Source organism: Ochotona curzoniae, unplaced genomic scaffold (genome assembly GCF_017591425.1).
Source record: "Ochotona curzoniae isolate NIBS_2020 unplaced genomic scaffold, NIBS_Ocur_1.0 patch220, whole genome shotgun sequence".
Taxonomy (NCBI): Eukaryota; Metazoa; Chordata; class Mammalia; order Lagomorpha; family Ochotonidae; genus Ochotona; species Ochotona curzoniae.
Window position 1 is genome coordinate 1 of NW_024466774.1, and position 14,757 is coordinate 14,757.

Sequence of the window (14,757 nt, forward strand, 5' to 3'; positions counted from 1 at the left end):
CCCTAGAATCCCAGGGAGGACGTTGCACTGTGTCCCACAGGAACAGGAGCCAAGCCGCACCTTCCCATCTGACCACAGCAGGGCCCCCACGGCCACACTCCAGAGAGCTGTTACGGGCTCAGTTATGCCGTGGTCCCTAAGCAGCAGACGCAACCTGATTATCTTTCATTGAGAAAAGTTGTGGGTTAGGGATTTGGTGGGATCATGGAATATTTAATTCTACAAACGTGTTTCAAAGCCTTAGATAACTTGAGGAGGAGACCCCAGTGTAAAGGGGATTCATCTGTGTTGTGTCATATACATTGTATCCACGTGGCCTGAAAGGAATGCTAAATGACTTTGTGCATGAAGCCGAGTTTCACAGTGTGGAATTTTCCATTCATGGCATCTTGTTGGTGCCTGGGACACTTTGCATTTTGGAGCATGCTGGGTGTTTGGGTTAGAGGTAGGTATTGGTCCTGTGTGGAGTGCTCATGGCCAGGTCTCTCCTTACAAAGTCAGGTGTGTTTGCACCCTATAGGGGGTCAAGGGCACCAGGGAGCTCTCTTCTGCCTCTCCCCAGTTTGTCCTGCAACTGTTTTACTCATCCCTGCCTGCGGCCATCTGTGGTCCCTGCTCCCCTGACAGACTGGCTTTCTCTTGCAGGGACACAGCGGGGCAGGAGAGATACCAGACCATCACCAAGCAGTACTACAGAAGGGCCCAGGTGAGCATAGGGGTACAGAGGCGGGGAGCTGTCACCAACCCCCAAAACTGCTTGCCGTGAAGAGGAACCCTCAAGGCAGTTTCTCACGGATGGTCCCTTCCTTAGTTATTCATAGACCACTTGATATAGGCAGACCCTGTACTGTCTCCCTACCCGCACCCCAACTTCTCACTGCTACTGGGGGCCAAATATCTGATCAACCTCAGCTGTGGGCCTGGGAGATCCACTGAGGGAGCCTGAGGGACGAGGAAGCTTCCGGATGCTGAGGTCCTCCTTTGACTAAGCAGGGAGAAAGCAGGTGTATCAGCCCTGAGACCCTCCAGTTCTGTCCATCTCCCCAGCACTTACTCTCTCTCTCTTTCTCTCTCTCTCTCTCTCTCAGGGTATATTTTTGGTCTATGACATCAGCAGCGAGCGGTCTTACCAACACATCATGAAATGGGTCAGCGATGTGGACGAGGTAGGAGGAGCCGCTTCCAGGCAGGGATGGGGCGAGGACAGAATGAGGGCGTGTGGGATGGGTTGGGGAGAGGGTTCTACCAGGAGGCCTTACCATCTGCAGCCCTGGAGAAAGACCCTGAGGGCACCACTGCACCAGGCACCACGGCTGGGACTTTCCGAGCTTGCTGTAAGGGTGTGTGTGTGTGTGTGGGAGGACAGGCTGCTTGGCACATCAGCTGGGAGTCACGGGTGTGGTCCTCGCCTTCTTAGCTGTAGAGTGACGGCTGGGCATAAGTCCAGGGTCTTTCCAGCTCAGGGTCCAGCTGTCCACCCCAAGGAGGCACCACTGTTAGCCAGTGTCCCCTCTGCTAAGCTTCCCCTGTGACACTCCTGGGTGTGGTCATGGTTCAGTAGAAACCCCTTGTCTGGGTCTCATTCATGCACCCAACGATGATTCTGAACCCTGTATGTATATGTATGCATTATGTGTGTGTCCTGTGTTTTTCCTACACATTCTCCACACCTGTGATGAAGTTTACAGTGAAGGATGAACAACAATAAAAAATACAAAACAGAAGGGACATGACAATATACTGTAACAGAAGTTACACAGACTGAGGCCCGGCGTGGTGGCCTAGTGGCTAAAGTCCTCATCTTGAATGCACCGGGATCCCATATGGGCGCCAGTTCTAATCCCAGCAGCCCTGCTTCCCATCCAGCTCCCTGCCTGTGGCCTGGGAGAGCAGTTGAGGAGCTCCTGGCTCCTGGCTTCAGACTGGCTGAGCTCCTGGCTTCAGATTGGCTGTTGTGGTCACTTGGGGAGTGAATCATCGGATGGAAGATCTTCCTCTCTGTCTCTCCTCCTCTCTCTATATATATCTGACTTTGCAATAAAAATAAATGAATCCATTTTTTTAAAAAGAAGTTATATAAACTTTATGAATGGTTTATTTCTGAAATTTTTTCTAATTAATTTTTTTATTTTTAAAAGATACATTTATTTTTTACTTAAAAGGCAGAACCTCAGAAAAGAGGGACAGAGAAAGAGAGAGACGGAGAGAATCTTCCATTTGCTAGTTCACTCCCCAGATGACTGCAACAACCAGAGCTAGGCCAGTCCAAAGCTAAGAGCCAGGAGCTTCTGGGTCTCCCACGTGGGTGAAGGGTCCCAAGGACTTGTGCCATCTTGGGTTGCTTTTCAGGCACATTTTCAGAAAGCTGGATTAGAAATGGAGCAGTTGGGACTTGAACCGGCACCCATATGGGTCACTGGCACAGCAGGTGGAGGATTAACTTGCTATGTCACAACACCAGCCCCTTCCTTTCCCTTTTTTTGGCTGTTTCCTTTTAATTTCAATTATAATAGATGCTGTATAACTGCAATTAAAAATAAGTAAATAAGTTCATAAAAATGGAGCCACTAGCAAGGAGCATTGTACCCAGAAGAGCCCAGCACCTGGATCCCAGCAGCCCATGCTGTCCCCGGGCTATGGATCAGTGTGAGGGTTGCCCTTACTGCAGCTGAGTTCTTTCTGCCCTGTCCCCAGTACGCCCCGGAAGGTGTCCAGAAGATCCTGATCGGGAATAAGGCAGACGAAGAGCAGAAACGGCAGGTGGGCCGAGAGCAGGGGCAGCAGGTAAGCAGAGCCCATCTGGCATCTTCCGGGACACGTCTGTGCTGGCCCTGAGAACTGGGGACCCAGGAGCCCACTGGGGCCAGGGCTCATGGCACCTACAGGTGTGCTGTGTCTCTGAGAGGGAGCTGGGTGCCCCGCAGGACAGCGACTCCAGCTCCGTGGAAAACAAACACCGTGGAAGAGGAGGGGGGACTTGAGGTGCCAACTCCATTTACTTAAGGGCGCCCAAGCAGAGCGACCAGACCCCACTACATACTACCCCTCACCTCCCAGAAGGGCTGTGTGGGTGAGGGGCGGTGGAGGGAAGGGGGTTGCTGAGAGCAAGCCCAAGAGCACAGGAAGCTCCTGTTCCCCCGGGGACCAGGCAGAAAACAGGATACCCCACACTGCACCTCCGAGGGCTCTGGACTTGCTCTGTCCCTCTTGGGTCAATAGCAGCCCATTGGCACTTGAAGTCCTACTGACCTGTCCGCTGTCAAAGAAGACAGGTGGTCCCAGAAAAGCATGGATGCAGAGGCCTACCCTGATGGGAGAACAGCCTGCAGGAAGGAGCCAAGCCACAACCTGGGGGCACAGACATCCTCCCACCTTCCCCATTCACAGAAGCGAGCCACAGCTTGCCCAAGCTGGTCCACACAGAGCAGCAGCCTGGGCCCCCAGGTTGGGTTTACCAGGCTGCATAGCATTCATCAGCTGCCACGTTGTCCCCAAGGCTAGGTACCTTTGTCCCCCTGCTGTGTGATGTCCTGTTTGTGGTGGCCAGAGGGTGTGTTGGCGCCTGACCCCTCCCTCCTTCTCAGAACCATCCCTCTCTCTTGCAGCTGGCACGGGAGTATGGCATGGACTTCTATGAAACAAGTGCCTGCACCAACCTCAACATTAAAGAGGTGAGCGTCAGGGGGGCCAGCTGGCCATGGCCTTGTTCAGCGTGGTACTCCAGGTCAGGGGTGGGGTGAGGAGGAAGTGGCTGGGGAGAGCTAATGGGTCAGACATGGCACAGCCAGGAGGGGTCGGCAGAAGAGACTGGGCTAACCCCATGACCCTCTGTCACGCAGTCCTTCACGCGGCTGACCGAGCTGGTGCTGCAGGCGCACAGGAAGGAGCTGGATGGGCTGCGGACGCGGGCCAGCCACGAACTGGCCTTGATGGAGCCGGAGGAGGAGGAGGGCAAGCCCGATGGCTCAGCGAACTCTTCTAAAACCTGCTGGTGCTGAGGGTCATGCCTGGGGCCGCCCCACACCACACACCCCGTTCCCTCAGGAGGTCTATGGGCAGCCAGGGAGGCCAGGCCCTGACCCGCTGCCGGCCTCTCATTCGATGACCCTGTTGAGCATCAGTAGCTGCTCCTCCCCTGCCTGGCCCTGATGGGCGGCACTTCGTCCCCAGCTGGCCTCAGGCCTGCTCTGACCTGACCTCGTGCTCTGGGCATCTCATTGCCCCCAGTACCCCAGGCTGGGCCCAAGGTGCGGTCAGGGCTGCTTTAAAGCGCCTCCACGTCTGCTCCCTGCTCCCTCTCTCTGGCCCCCCTCTTGCTGTGGCCCCTTTCCTCCTGTGTGTTCTGGGTCAAGGCCCCTCCCCACAACATGTCCTGCTGTGGGTGACTGCAGCTGCAGCACCCCATTTTAGCCCTATCCAAGGGAATGGACGTAGGCTCTGGGAGGTGACCCACCACTCTGCTCTGGAGTGAGCCCCTAGCTTTGAGGGTTGTGGGGAGCTGAAGGTTTCAGGGTATCTCTTCCTCCTCTCCTCCCCACTTCCCCTGCTGTGCCATGGGGAGAAGGAGCAACATCAGGAGGACATGCCACCTGCTGGGCCTCAAGCCCGGGGGTCCGTCCATCCTACCTCCACCTGCTCCCCAACCTGAGCTCCGCCTTGCTCGGCTGCCTGCCTGCCTCCCTGTACGTGGACTGTGCTTGGAGGCAGGTGCTTCAGAGGACACAATGGCGAGGGGTGCCGAGGGGTCACCTCCATTCTCTACCTCCCGTGTGGCAGGTATATAGCTCCTCCCCAACCCTGCCCAGAATTTATAGATATGGACCAAAGCCCGAGGGGACTGCAGGAATGAGGAGAGGCCTGGGCCCAGGAGACTGTCAGGTAGCTGTGCGCTGTGAACGGAGGACCAGCTCCTAGGTGACAAGGGCGGGGCGGAGTGGGCCACAGTGGGTCTTTCGCAAGGCCACAGGGCATCCAGCCCCATCATTCTCTTCCTCAGGTTAGGAGAGCCCTCTGTGGACTTTCCTCCCTGGCAGAGGTTAGAGGTCATGTAGTCAAACCAGTCTTCTCTCACCGATTCCAGTCTCCCAGTTTTAAGGTTTTCCTGGGAAGAGGGAAAGACTTTCTGGAAAGAGAGAGAGAGCCACTCAGAGCAGAAGTGCTTGGTGCTGTGATGTTAGCCTTCAAGGCCAAGTGCCCACCTCTTCCGCTCGCTGAGTGCTGGCCCACTGGGCTGTGGCTACCAGTGATGGGGAAGGAGAGAAGAGGACTCCTCTCCCAGAGTCTGATGTTCTGGAAGCTTCTTAAACCCCCCAGGACCTGAGAGTAGCTGGAAGAAGCCCCTTCTTTCCCATCCCAGGGTGCAAGGAGCAAGGGGTGAGAGGATGCAGAAGGATGAAGGCAGGTGCCAAGTACAACACCTGGGGCTCAGAGCAACCTCCAGCCAAGGACCCACACCCCAGAACACACACGTGTGCAAGAGAGGCACCTCCTCCGGGACTCCTCCAGAAAAGGGGGCAGGGGTCACTTTGCCAGCCTTTCCTCCTGACTTTGTCAAGCTAGGAGACAGGCAGCAGGAGAAGGCATGGGCAGGGAAGCATTGCAGAGGGCCAGGAGCAGCTGGTGAGAGAGTTGGAGAATGAGCTGTGCACCATGCAGCTGGGGTCGCTCCATGAGGACTGGCTGACCGGGTACCCAGGCCTCTGCTGTGTCACAGGGGGTGATGCCACCCTGCCCTCACGTGGCCTTTCCTTGAGGGAGGCAGCAGAAAGGGTGTGGCTCACTCCGGGCGATGAGGGTGGGGCGGAATGCAGGCTTTCCCCAGAGATGGGGCAGAGCCTGTTGTCTTTCTCTCCTAACTTCTGCCTCCTCCAAGAAGAGGGACTGTATTTTTCTGTACCCTCAGGGTTCTTGGAAATGAAAACATTGGGTAGGGATGCTGTGGACACATGAGCCCTCTCCATGAGGGCTGCCGCTGGTAACCAGACGGTTGGCATTCGGGGGATGCAGCTGTTCTTATTAGGCATGGGAGTGGGCCTTGTGTCACCCCAATCTCCAGTCCAGGAGCGGGGTCTGGGCCCAGACTGGTGAGCAGGCTCCTGGACTGCATCTTCGCCATCACCTCTGCACCTGCTGTCTTGAGAGTTCAGCCAGCCCCCCAGGCACGCCACCTGCTCCCGAGCCCCTACCATCTTCCCTGGAATGGGTGAACTTTGCGTGCCATGTCTTGGGCCCCTTATAGGAGTTGTGAGCAGGGTTCATCTATTTTAAACACAGATGTTTACAAAATAAAGGATATTTCAAACCACAGGTTTGGCTCCAGGACGAGTCTTTGGGAGCAGTCTGGCCCTGGAGCCTGCCGGTGACAGAGGAGCAGGGAGGGAGGCTGGCAGAAGAGGCCCCAGATCTTCTAAGTGACAGCAGGTTATAATCAATGCTGTCCTGTGTGGGGGCCTTAAGGGTTGCCACCTGTAGAGGCCACTCAAGGCTCCCACAGCCCTGCAGCGGATGGCACTGCACTAAGAAGGTTCCAGCACTGGGAGGATGGCGGGGGGGCTGGTGACTGAAGGTCTCTGTCAGGCCTACATGTGTATCTGTTCGGGATGGAGCCCCAGTAGTCCTCCTGCAGGCGTGAGGAAGGAGGCATCACCATTTAAGATTTGTGATTGCTACTTCATTGGCAAAGAGGCCCAGACAAGGATCTCAGGGCCCTGTGGGAACAAAGGGCCTTCGTGAAATGCAATGGAAAGCTAAGTTGGTTTTGGTGCTGAAGATGAACGTGTATACATGAGAGATCTTGGAGAAGTTCACGGAGGAGTGCGGCCTGGACCTAGTGCTGAAGACACTGCCAGGGTTGCCACGTTCCACATCCAGGTGCCCGGGTCAGCTCCTGGCTCCAGCAGTGGACCCTGGCTCTGGAGCTCACACATACCCTGGGAGGCAGTGCTGCTGAACCACATGATTGGTCCCTGCCATCCACGTGGGAGGCTGGATTTGGGTTCCTGTCTCCTGCCTTCCTCCTCCTCCACAACAATCATTACAGACATTTGGGGGAAGAATCCAGGAAAGGAGAGCTTGTTCTGCTTGGGTCTATACATCTCTGCCTCTCACTTTTGTTTAAAAAGTTCAGGGGACATGCAAATTATTTAAAAAGAAAGCTATGCATGGACTTCGATCTTTTTGCATAAAATAAACATTCTAAGCCCACATGATGGTTCAATTGACTAATCCTCCCCTTGCAAGCACCAGGATCCCATATGAGTGCCAGTTCATGTCCTGGCTGCTCCACTTCCATCCAGCTCCCTACTTGTGGCCTGGGAAAGCAATTGAGGACGGCTCAAAGTTTTGGGATCCGGTGCCCACATGGGAGACCCGGAGAAGGCTCCTGACTCCTAGCTTCAGATCAGCTCAGCTCTGCCACTGCAACCATTTGGGGAGTGAACCAGTGGACAAAAGATCTTTGTCTCTCCTCTCTGTAAATGTGCCTTTCCAATAAAAATAAATCAATCATTAAAAAAACAAAATAGACATTCTATAATCCATTTTCTGTGCATTTTTGTAAATCCCTCAAGTACTCAAGAACTTGATGGGGCAGAGGATGGAGTGAGGATGGAAGGAAGAAGGAGGGACTAAACGAGACAGGGCGGTAGCTGTCTGAAGATCTTATCTACTGTTCACAGTCTTAACGAACACCGGTGACACTCAATCTTCTCTGATCCCAGCAATCACTGTCAGATAGGGAGGCCAGCTATCCATGGTCCACAGATAAGGGAACAGGTGTACGGGATACTTAAAGCATGACTGCTGGGCTGAGGGCTGCAAACCACGGGAGAGTAAAGCTTTGGCAGCTCTGCTTTCAAAAAATTTTTGTGAGAGAAACCCACCCAGCTGGGTGCTCAGCCTGCTGAGCCCATGCGGTGTGCACAGGGAACCATTGCCCTGCAGAAAACCCTGGCAATCAGTGTCAGCACGAGTCCAAAGTTGAAGGCTTCTGGAAAGCACTCAGCTTGAGGTTGAGTTAGAATGAACGCATTCTAAGAGCCTCACCACTTCTATGCAAGGGAAGGGCCCCACAAGTCTACCACGGACCATCCCCTCCTCACCTCTATGCCCCACCCCAGCGCATGGACTTCTCTGGCCTTCCTAAAGGGATTATAAAAGGATAGTCAAACAGAGAGGTTCCAGGAACCCACTGAGCACTGAGAAATCCTCTAACTGCACAGAGCAACCTGGCAGGTCCGTGTCATCGGTCAGTGCCAAGTCCTTACAATTCAGGAGCCAAGAACGGATGCTGGCCGGCTGCCGCCAGGAAGTCCACCAGCCTCAGCGGAGAACAAGCCTTCACCCTGCACTTCTCGCAGGCAAAAGATTCTAGTGCCACTCAGATCATGGAAGCCTGTTTTGGGGTGAAGCCAGCGGAAGCTTCCTGGTTCCTACACACTCACACAAACCTTGGAACCGGTGACAAGTAAGAGCCACTGGGCACAAGCCCCAGAGGGTAGACATCTCTGTCTCCCTAACCAGTCAGACCCTCAGGTGCAGCTGCCCTTCAGCCTTGCTTCATTTTTCGCTCCAGAAGAGCGTTCCCAACCAATGCACCTGTTGACAACGCTCCCTAAGGAATATACACTTGCTTACCGGAATTTGTCTCTGAAACCCCAGTGCCAGGGGAAACCTGACTGCGACTTTTGTTTCAGTGAAGTGTTGAGTTGTTGGGGGTTTGGGCTAGTTGCCAGGGATGGGCTTCCGTGGGCACCCTCTGAGAGTCCTGAGCTGAGGCTTGTCCTGCAAATGGTACAGGTGCCTGGCTGGGCCTCGGACCCCAGCAGTTCCCCTTCTGCATACTTCCTCCCATTGGGGGAGGACTGATACAGGCCCCCTCTGCAAAGCCTTGAGGACTGAGCCTGTGTGAGGACACAGGTGCTGCTGATTGGGTCTGAGCTCCCCCACCTGTCCCAGGAGCCCCTCCCTCTTCTCATAGCAAGGACCACATGCTGGTGACTTTGGGGTGGGGAAGAGGTGGCGGTGGGGGCTGTAGCACAGGAATGGTTCAATACAACAGCAAGGCTTCAAGACAAACAGCTTCCTTTTGCACCTGGTGGATGCTAGTGCACTGAGAGCCACTTGTTTATGTATTTATTTATTTGAAAGACAGAGAGGGATGTGAAGAGAAAGAAAGCAGAGGGAGAGAGAGGGGGAGAGATCTATTTTCCAATTCATTCTCCAGAAAGCTGCTATGGCCAGGGCTGAGCCAAGGCAACACCAGGACTCTGGTTGTAAGGGCCCAAGCACTTTCTTCCACTGCTTTCCCAGGCCACTCAGCAGAGAGCTGAATCAGAAGTGGAACAGATGAGAGATGAGGTCCTCACTTGGGATGAGGGCATTGTGGCGGTGGCTTCCTGCAGGTGGCTCTCTGTGCTGGTGGGCAGTTGGGCAGCAGCGCCTCCCTCTCGGCTGACCTCTGAGACAGGGGTACAGGAACTCCCATTCTCTCCCTCATCCTTCAGAACGCAGCAGACTCCGCTGGCTCACCGTGCCACTCACAGATTGGCACTGTGCAAACGGGTTCCCTGCAGGTCTGTTGCCAAGTGGAAAAATGACTTGCTGGGGCAAGTGGGAGTCAATCCTGTTGCTACCTTCCACTGTTTTCCTCCCCCGTTTGACCTTTAGGGCTCGGGTTTCCTGCAAGTGGGTAGTGAATTATTCACATCTGCATACAGGTATCAGGCCAGGGCGCCAACAGGGCGGGGCGGGGTGGGGCGGGCAGCATCCTTGATCCGCCTATAAATAGCAAGCACGCCCTCCTGGTTCCAGGTTCCCCCCGCGCTTACAGGTGGGTGCCTGTTTTTTTGTTAAGTCATCCAGGCAACTTGTCTCAAGGACCGTTCTCTGCTCCTTCCTGACGCTTCCTTCCTCCAGCCCCTGGGACAGACCCTGAAGAGGGCTCCCCGTGACCCCGCTCCCTGCCCCCTGCCGCACTCCAGGGCTCACTTCGCGCCTCACCATGGCCTACATCGCCAAGTCCTTCTACGACCTGACCGCCATCAGCCTGGACGGGGAGAAGGTAGATTTCAACACGTTCCGAGGCAGGGCGGTGCTAATTGAGAACGTGGCCTCTCTCTGAGGCACCACCAGCCGGGACTTCACCCAGCTCAACGAGCTGCAATGCCGCTTCCCCAGGCGCCTGGTGGTACTCGGCTTTCCTTGCAACCAGTTTGGACATCAGGTGAGAGGCTCCTGTGTGGCATCTTCAGAGATGCCCTGATAAAGCCCCAGGGGGCTAAGGCAAGAGAATGGGTGACTGGGTGCGCTGGAGTGGATGAAATTATGGGGTACGCTTGGTTCCTCTAGGTCTTTATTTTTGAGGGTGGATTTACTTTTGATTTAGAAGGCAGAGTTGCAAAGGAAGACAGATATAGAGAAAGGAATCTTCCAATCGTTGGTTCATTCTTCAAATAGGTGCCATGGCTGGAGCTGGGCTGGTCTGAAGCCAGGAACCTGGAGCTTCTTCTGGATCTCCCATATGGGTGGCAGAGTCCCAGGGACTTGCATCACCTATTGCTGCTTTCCCAGGCCATTAAGGGAGCTGGACTAGAACTAGAGTAGTTGGAACTCCAATTGGTTCCCATATGGGATGTAAGTTCCACAGGCAGAGGTTTAACCCACTATGCCACAGGGACCCAAACACTTGAACCATCACCTGCTGTCTCCCGGGGTGCATTAGCAGGAAGCAGCATCAGAAGCAGAGCTGGGACTCGAACCCAGGCATTCTGGGATAGAGGCATCCCAAGAGGTGATTTAACCTGCTGTGTCACAATGCCAGCCACAATCTAGATCTTTAAGTTTACATAAAATACTAAAAAGGAGGGCCCAACATGGTAGCCTAGCAACTGAAGTCCTCACCTTGAACACGGCAGGATCCCATATGGGCGCCAGTTCTAATCCCAGCAGCGCTACTTCCCATCCAGCTCCCTGCTTGTGGCCTGGAAAGCAGTCCAGGACAGCCCAAAGCCTTGGGACCCTGCACCTACATGGGAGACCTAGAGGAGGCTCCTGGCTCCTGGCTTCAGATCAGCTCAACTCTGACTGTTGTGGCCACTTGGGGAGTGAACCAGTGGACAAAAGATCTCTGTCTCTCCTTCTCTCTGTAAATCTGCCTTTCCAAAATAAATAAATAAATAGCATTTTAAAAAGCGATTAAAGGGGATAAGGATGTGTTTAAATATACAGGGTGTGTCTTTTGATTGTTTTATTGCCCTCCTGTTCCCTGCCACGAGGGCCAGTACCGGGCTGCTTTTCTCTCCCTTGTGTCCTCGCAAAATATTCATTGGGTGAATGAATGGAGGAAATGCAAGTTCAGGAACCAAACTAGGACTGACCACACGTCAGGAGACGTTCGTTCCAGCTGGACTTCAGTTCTGCTCTCCCCACGTGCTGCAGAGAAAAGCCTCTTGAGCTTTCTGGTTTAGCTTTTCCTTTTGCAAACGAGAGATCACCCACTCAGCTGAAAAGATTCATGTGCAATTTGGGGATAAGACGGTTCAAAGTTACTTGAAATCCTAAAGTTCTGTGTAACCACAAGCAACTTTATTAGAGCGAAGATTCGCTTGTCTACATGAGCCCAGTGGAAAGTGTGGCGGGAGCGAGCGTGGGGAGGAGGTTTCTGACACGCATCCCTCCTCTGGAGCCGGGTCATGCACCCTCTCGCTTCTCAAGTTTCGTTTTGAGGGCTCCTTCCGATTCCATTTGGAATTTCAACTGTCCAGGCAGCAGAATAACCTCTAAGAAGCCCAGGAATGATAATCCTAGATTCAGGACACCGTGGCAAGAAGAAAGAGATCAGAAAGATGTACCAGGAAGGCTGAGAGAAAGGCTCCCAGCACGCCTCCCGTTTTGGGTCTCATTCTAGCCGCTTCCCGGGCAGAATGGAGAGAAAAGGCCCACGCGTGCTGCCGAGGCGTGTGTGCAGCCCTCTGCTGTCACTCAGGCTTCACGTGCTTCTGGAGGCAGCCCAGAGCCAGGCGGCTATTGCCCTAACAGATAAGAAGGCTAATAGCGATCAGTTGCGGACTCATGATGTCAGTGATGGCCTGGAACTGACTGTACTAATTGGTTCCAGTAGGTCAGAGTCAGGAGCTACCTCCCCGAGGGAGCTATCCGATTCTCAGACTCATGCGTGTTGGGGTGGGAGGAGGGAGGTGAAAGCAAGGGTTTCTCGGAGTTGGAGGGGTGGCAAGTGTTGAACAGAGACAGGATGGGGATGCCAGCAGGAAGCAAAGATGGGGAGCAGGTTCTGAGTGGAAGCGAAGTGTTTGTAGCTGAGCACAGAGTGACTACAGCACACACCAGGCTCTTTGGACAACAGCCTCAGACATGACTGCTGAGCGCATATTCCCAACTTTAAGGTCTCAAACACACACATCTTCACACAGCCCTCTTCCCCCACCTGGTCTAGAGCCAGAAGCCTTCTGTCATGTTCAGTCCACTTCTGTCCATTTCAGGTACACTCATTTGCTTTGCTTTTTATGGCACCGGCCAAGAAGGTTGCCATGGGGAGGGGGCTTGTCCTCCTTCATCAAAGCTGCCCCTAGCGGTGCTTCCCTCCTAGGACATGGCAGGATAGGAGCCAAAAAGCTGTAAATCCCATTCCCATTTCTCCAAGAGCTGAGCAGGGCAGGAGCAAGGGCTGCTCTCAACACACAAGCAGTAGCTAGGGGAGGCCAATGCAGGGCAGAGGGAGGGCAAGGTGGGATGTGTGTGTGTCAGTCTGCCTGTACGTGTGTGGGGGTGGGTGGGGTGGGGACAACACTTTCTCTTCCGCCCTGGACTTAGTCCTAGAAACCTCGGTGAAATATCTTCAGGGCTGCTCACGATGGATTAGAGAGGAAAACCAATGGCACAAAAGTGGTAATTCCTGATGTACGAGGGCAGCTATGCTGGGAACAACAGGAATTTTTGGGAATGACCTAGCAAAGCCATCAGGCAATAGCAGTGAGAGAGAAGACTCTAAGCCTAGAATAGGACCAAGCCCAAGAAGAATGGAACTTGCACCACACACTCACACACATGCACACACTCTCGCGTGCACACACTCTCACACATACACACTCACGCACAGCACCACACACTCACACACGTACACACTCTCACACACACCCTCACGCACAGCACCACACACTCACACACACGCACACACTCTCGCGTGCACACACTCACGCACAGCACCACACGCGAAGGCAGGACAGGAGGGAGCAGCGCTCTCCCTGTGCCCCCCTGTCCCACTCTTTCTGTCTTTTCTCTCTCCCAGGAGAACTGTCAGAATGAGGAGATCCTCAACAGCCTGCAGTACGTCCGCCCCGGGGGTGGGTACCAGCCCACCTTCACTCTTGTCCAGAAGTGCGAGGTCAACGGGCAGAACGAGCATCCTGTCTTCGCCTACCTGAAGGACAAACTCCCCTACCCTTACGACGACCCATTTTCCTTCATGATCGATCCCAGGTTCATCCTATGGAGCCCCGTGCGCCGCTCAGACGTGGCCTGGAACTTTGAGAAGTTCCTCATTGGGCCAGAGGGAGAGCCCTTCCGGCGCTACAGCCGCACCTTCCCCACCATCAACATCGAACCCGACATCAAGCGCCTCCTCAAGCTTGCCATATAGGCCGTGATGAGCGGCTCCTCCACCCAGCTCCTCAGCAGCCTCCCTAGGGAGACGCTGCAAGACCCAAGCTTCCGCTTGACCACAGTCCCCGTCTGCCTCCCTCATTGACCCGTTTCCATTTCCTCTCTCAAACCCTCTGTGGTGATTCAGCTTGGCTCTAAATTATTGGATGGGGTCTGGGCCTTCACAGAATGATGGCACCTCCTGAAGCCTTGTGGGTGGTGTCTGAGAAGCGTGAAGGCTCCGAGCCAGCCTGGCAGGTGAGTCCAATAAAGGACAGGTGTGGAAATGACCAGGTTCTTGGTGTCTTCTTGCTTGCTTTGGAGTGGGACCCACTGCTGTAACAGACAAAGGCTTGGCTCTGATCAAAGGAACAGCCTAATTACTGTCTGGAAAGCAGGTTCCTCGGCATTGTCAACTCAGCCTTGGCATTGGAGTTGCAGGAGGTGCAGACCATTTTGTTGCCTTATGGCTCCTCTCGGGAATGGAGGGTGGAGAGAAGGACGAAGAAGTACAGAGAAGGAAAAGACAAGCCAGCCTGCCCTTCGGTTGAAGGTCCTGGAGGGCCCTGGGAAGTTATCATCACAAATACATTCTTCTTGTTGTGGGTACGGGGTCAGCTAGAAGTCAGTTTGATCAGCTTGTACCAGTAGCAGGGCCACAGACAATGCAGCCACCGGAAATACAGGGAGCGTTTTATCCGCTTCCTGGTTGCCTTGATGACAAATACATGTTTGATCCTCCGTTAGACCAACTCCCTGCTTCTGAAAGTTCATATGCCCCACCTTACACTTCTCCAGACTCAGGCACCAGACAAACACATGGAGGAGGAGGGTTCATTTCTTCCTCAGTAAAGAGGGAGAGGAATGGAAGAGCCTGGAGTTTCCGATGCTCCTGGGAGGCTCCTGGCTCCTGGCTTGGATCAGCTCAGCTCTGGCCATTGTGTCTGTTTCTCTCTGTTTCTCCTTCTGTCTGTAAATCTGCCTTTATAATGAAAATAAATTTTAAAAGTGGGGGGTGGTCTTGCTTGGTCATATCCGACCATAGTATAGTCAGCAACAGCCTTCATTACAAAAGGGTAACCTGAGCGGTACACTGGGACT

The 14,757-nt window shown here is 54.1% G+C and overlaps 2 protein-coding genes across 2 annotated transcripts; both read left to right on the forward strand.

The window, feature by feature from the left end:
• Positions 1 to 645: 645 nt before the first annotated feature.
• Positions 646 to 5,371, forward strand: LOC121166767 (ras-related protein Rab-15-like; the record flags this gene model as incomplete). The annotated part of the gene is made up of 5 exons (XM_040996048.1): positions 646 to 706; positions 1,089 to 1,166; positions 2,695 to 2,784; positions 3,606 to 3,671; positions 3,840 to 5,371. Coding segments are annotated over 5 exons (454 nt in total), but the record flags the coding sequence as incomplete, so codon positions are not given.
• A 4,629-nt stretch (positions 5,372 to 10,000) lies between these two features.
• LOC121166766 (glutathione peroxidase 2-like) lies at positions 10,001 to 13,654 on the forward strand. The gene is made up of 2 exons (XM_040996047.1): positions 10,001 to 10,222; positions 13,304 to 13,654. Exons 1-2 carry the CDS (start codon positions 10,001 to 10,003, stop codon positions 13,652 to 13,654), a joined length of 573 nt encoding a protein of 190 aa, XP_040851981.1.
• The last annotated feature ends 1,103 nt before the right edge of the window (positions 13,655 to 14,757 follow it).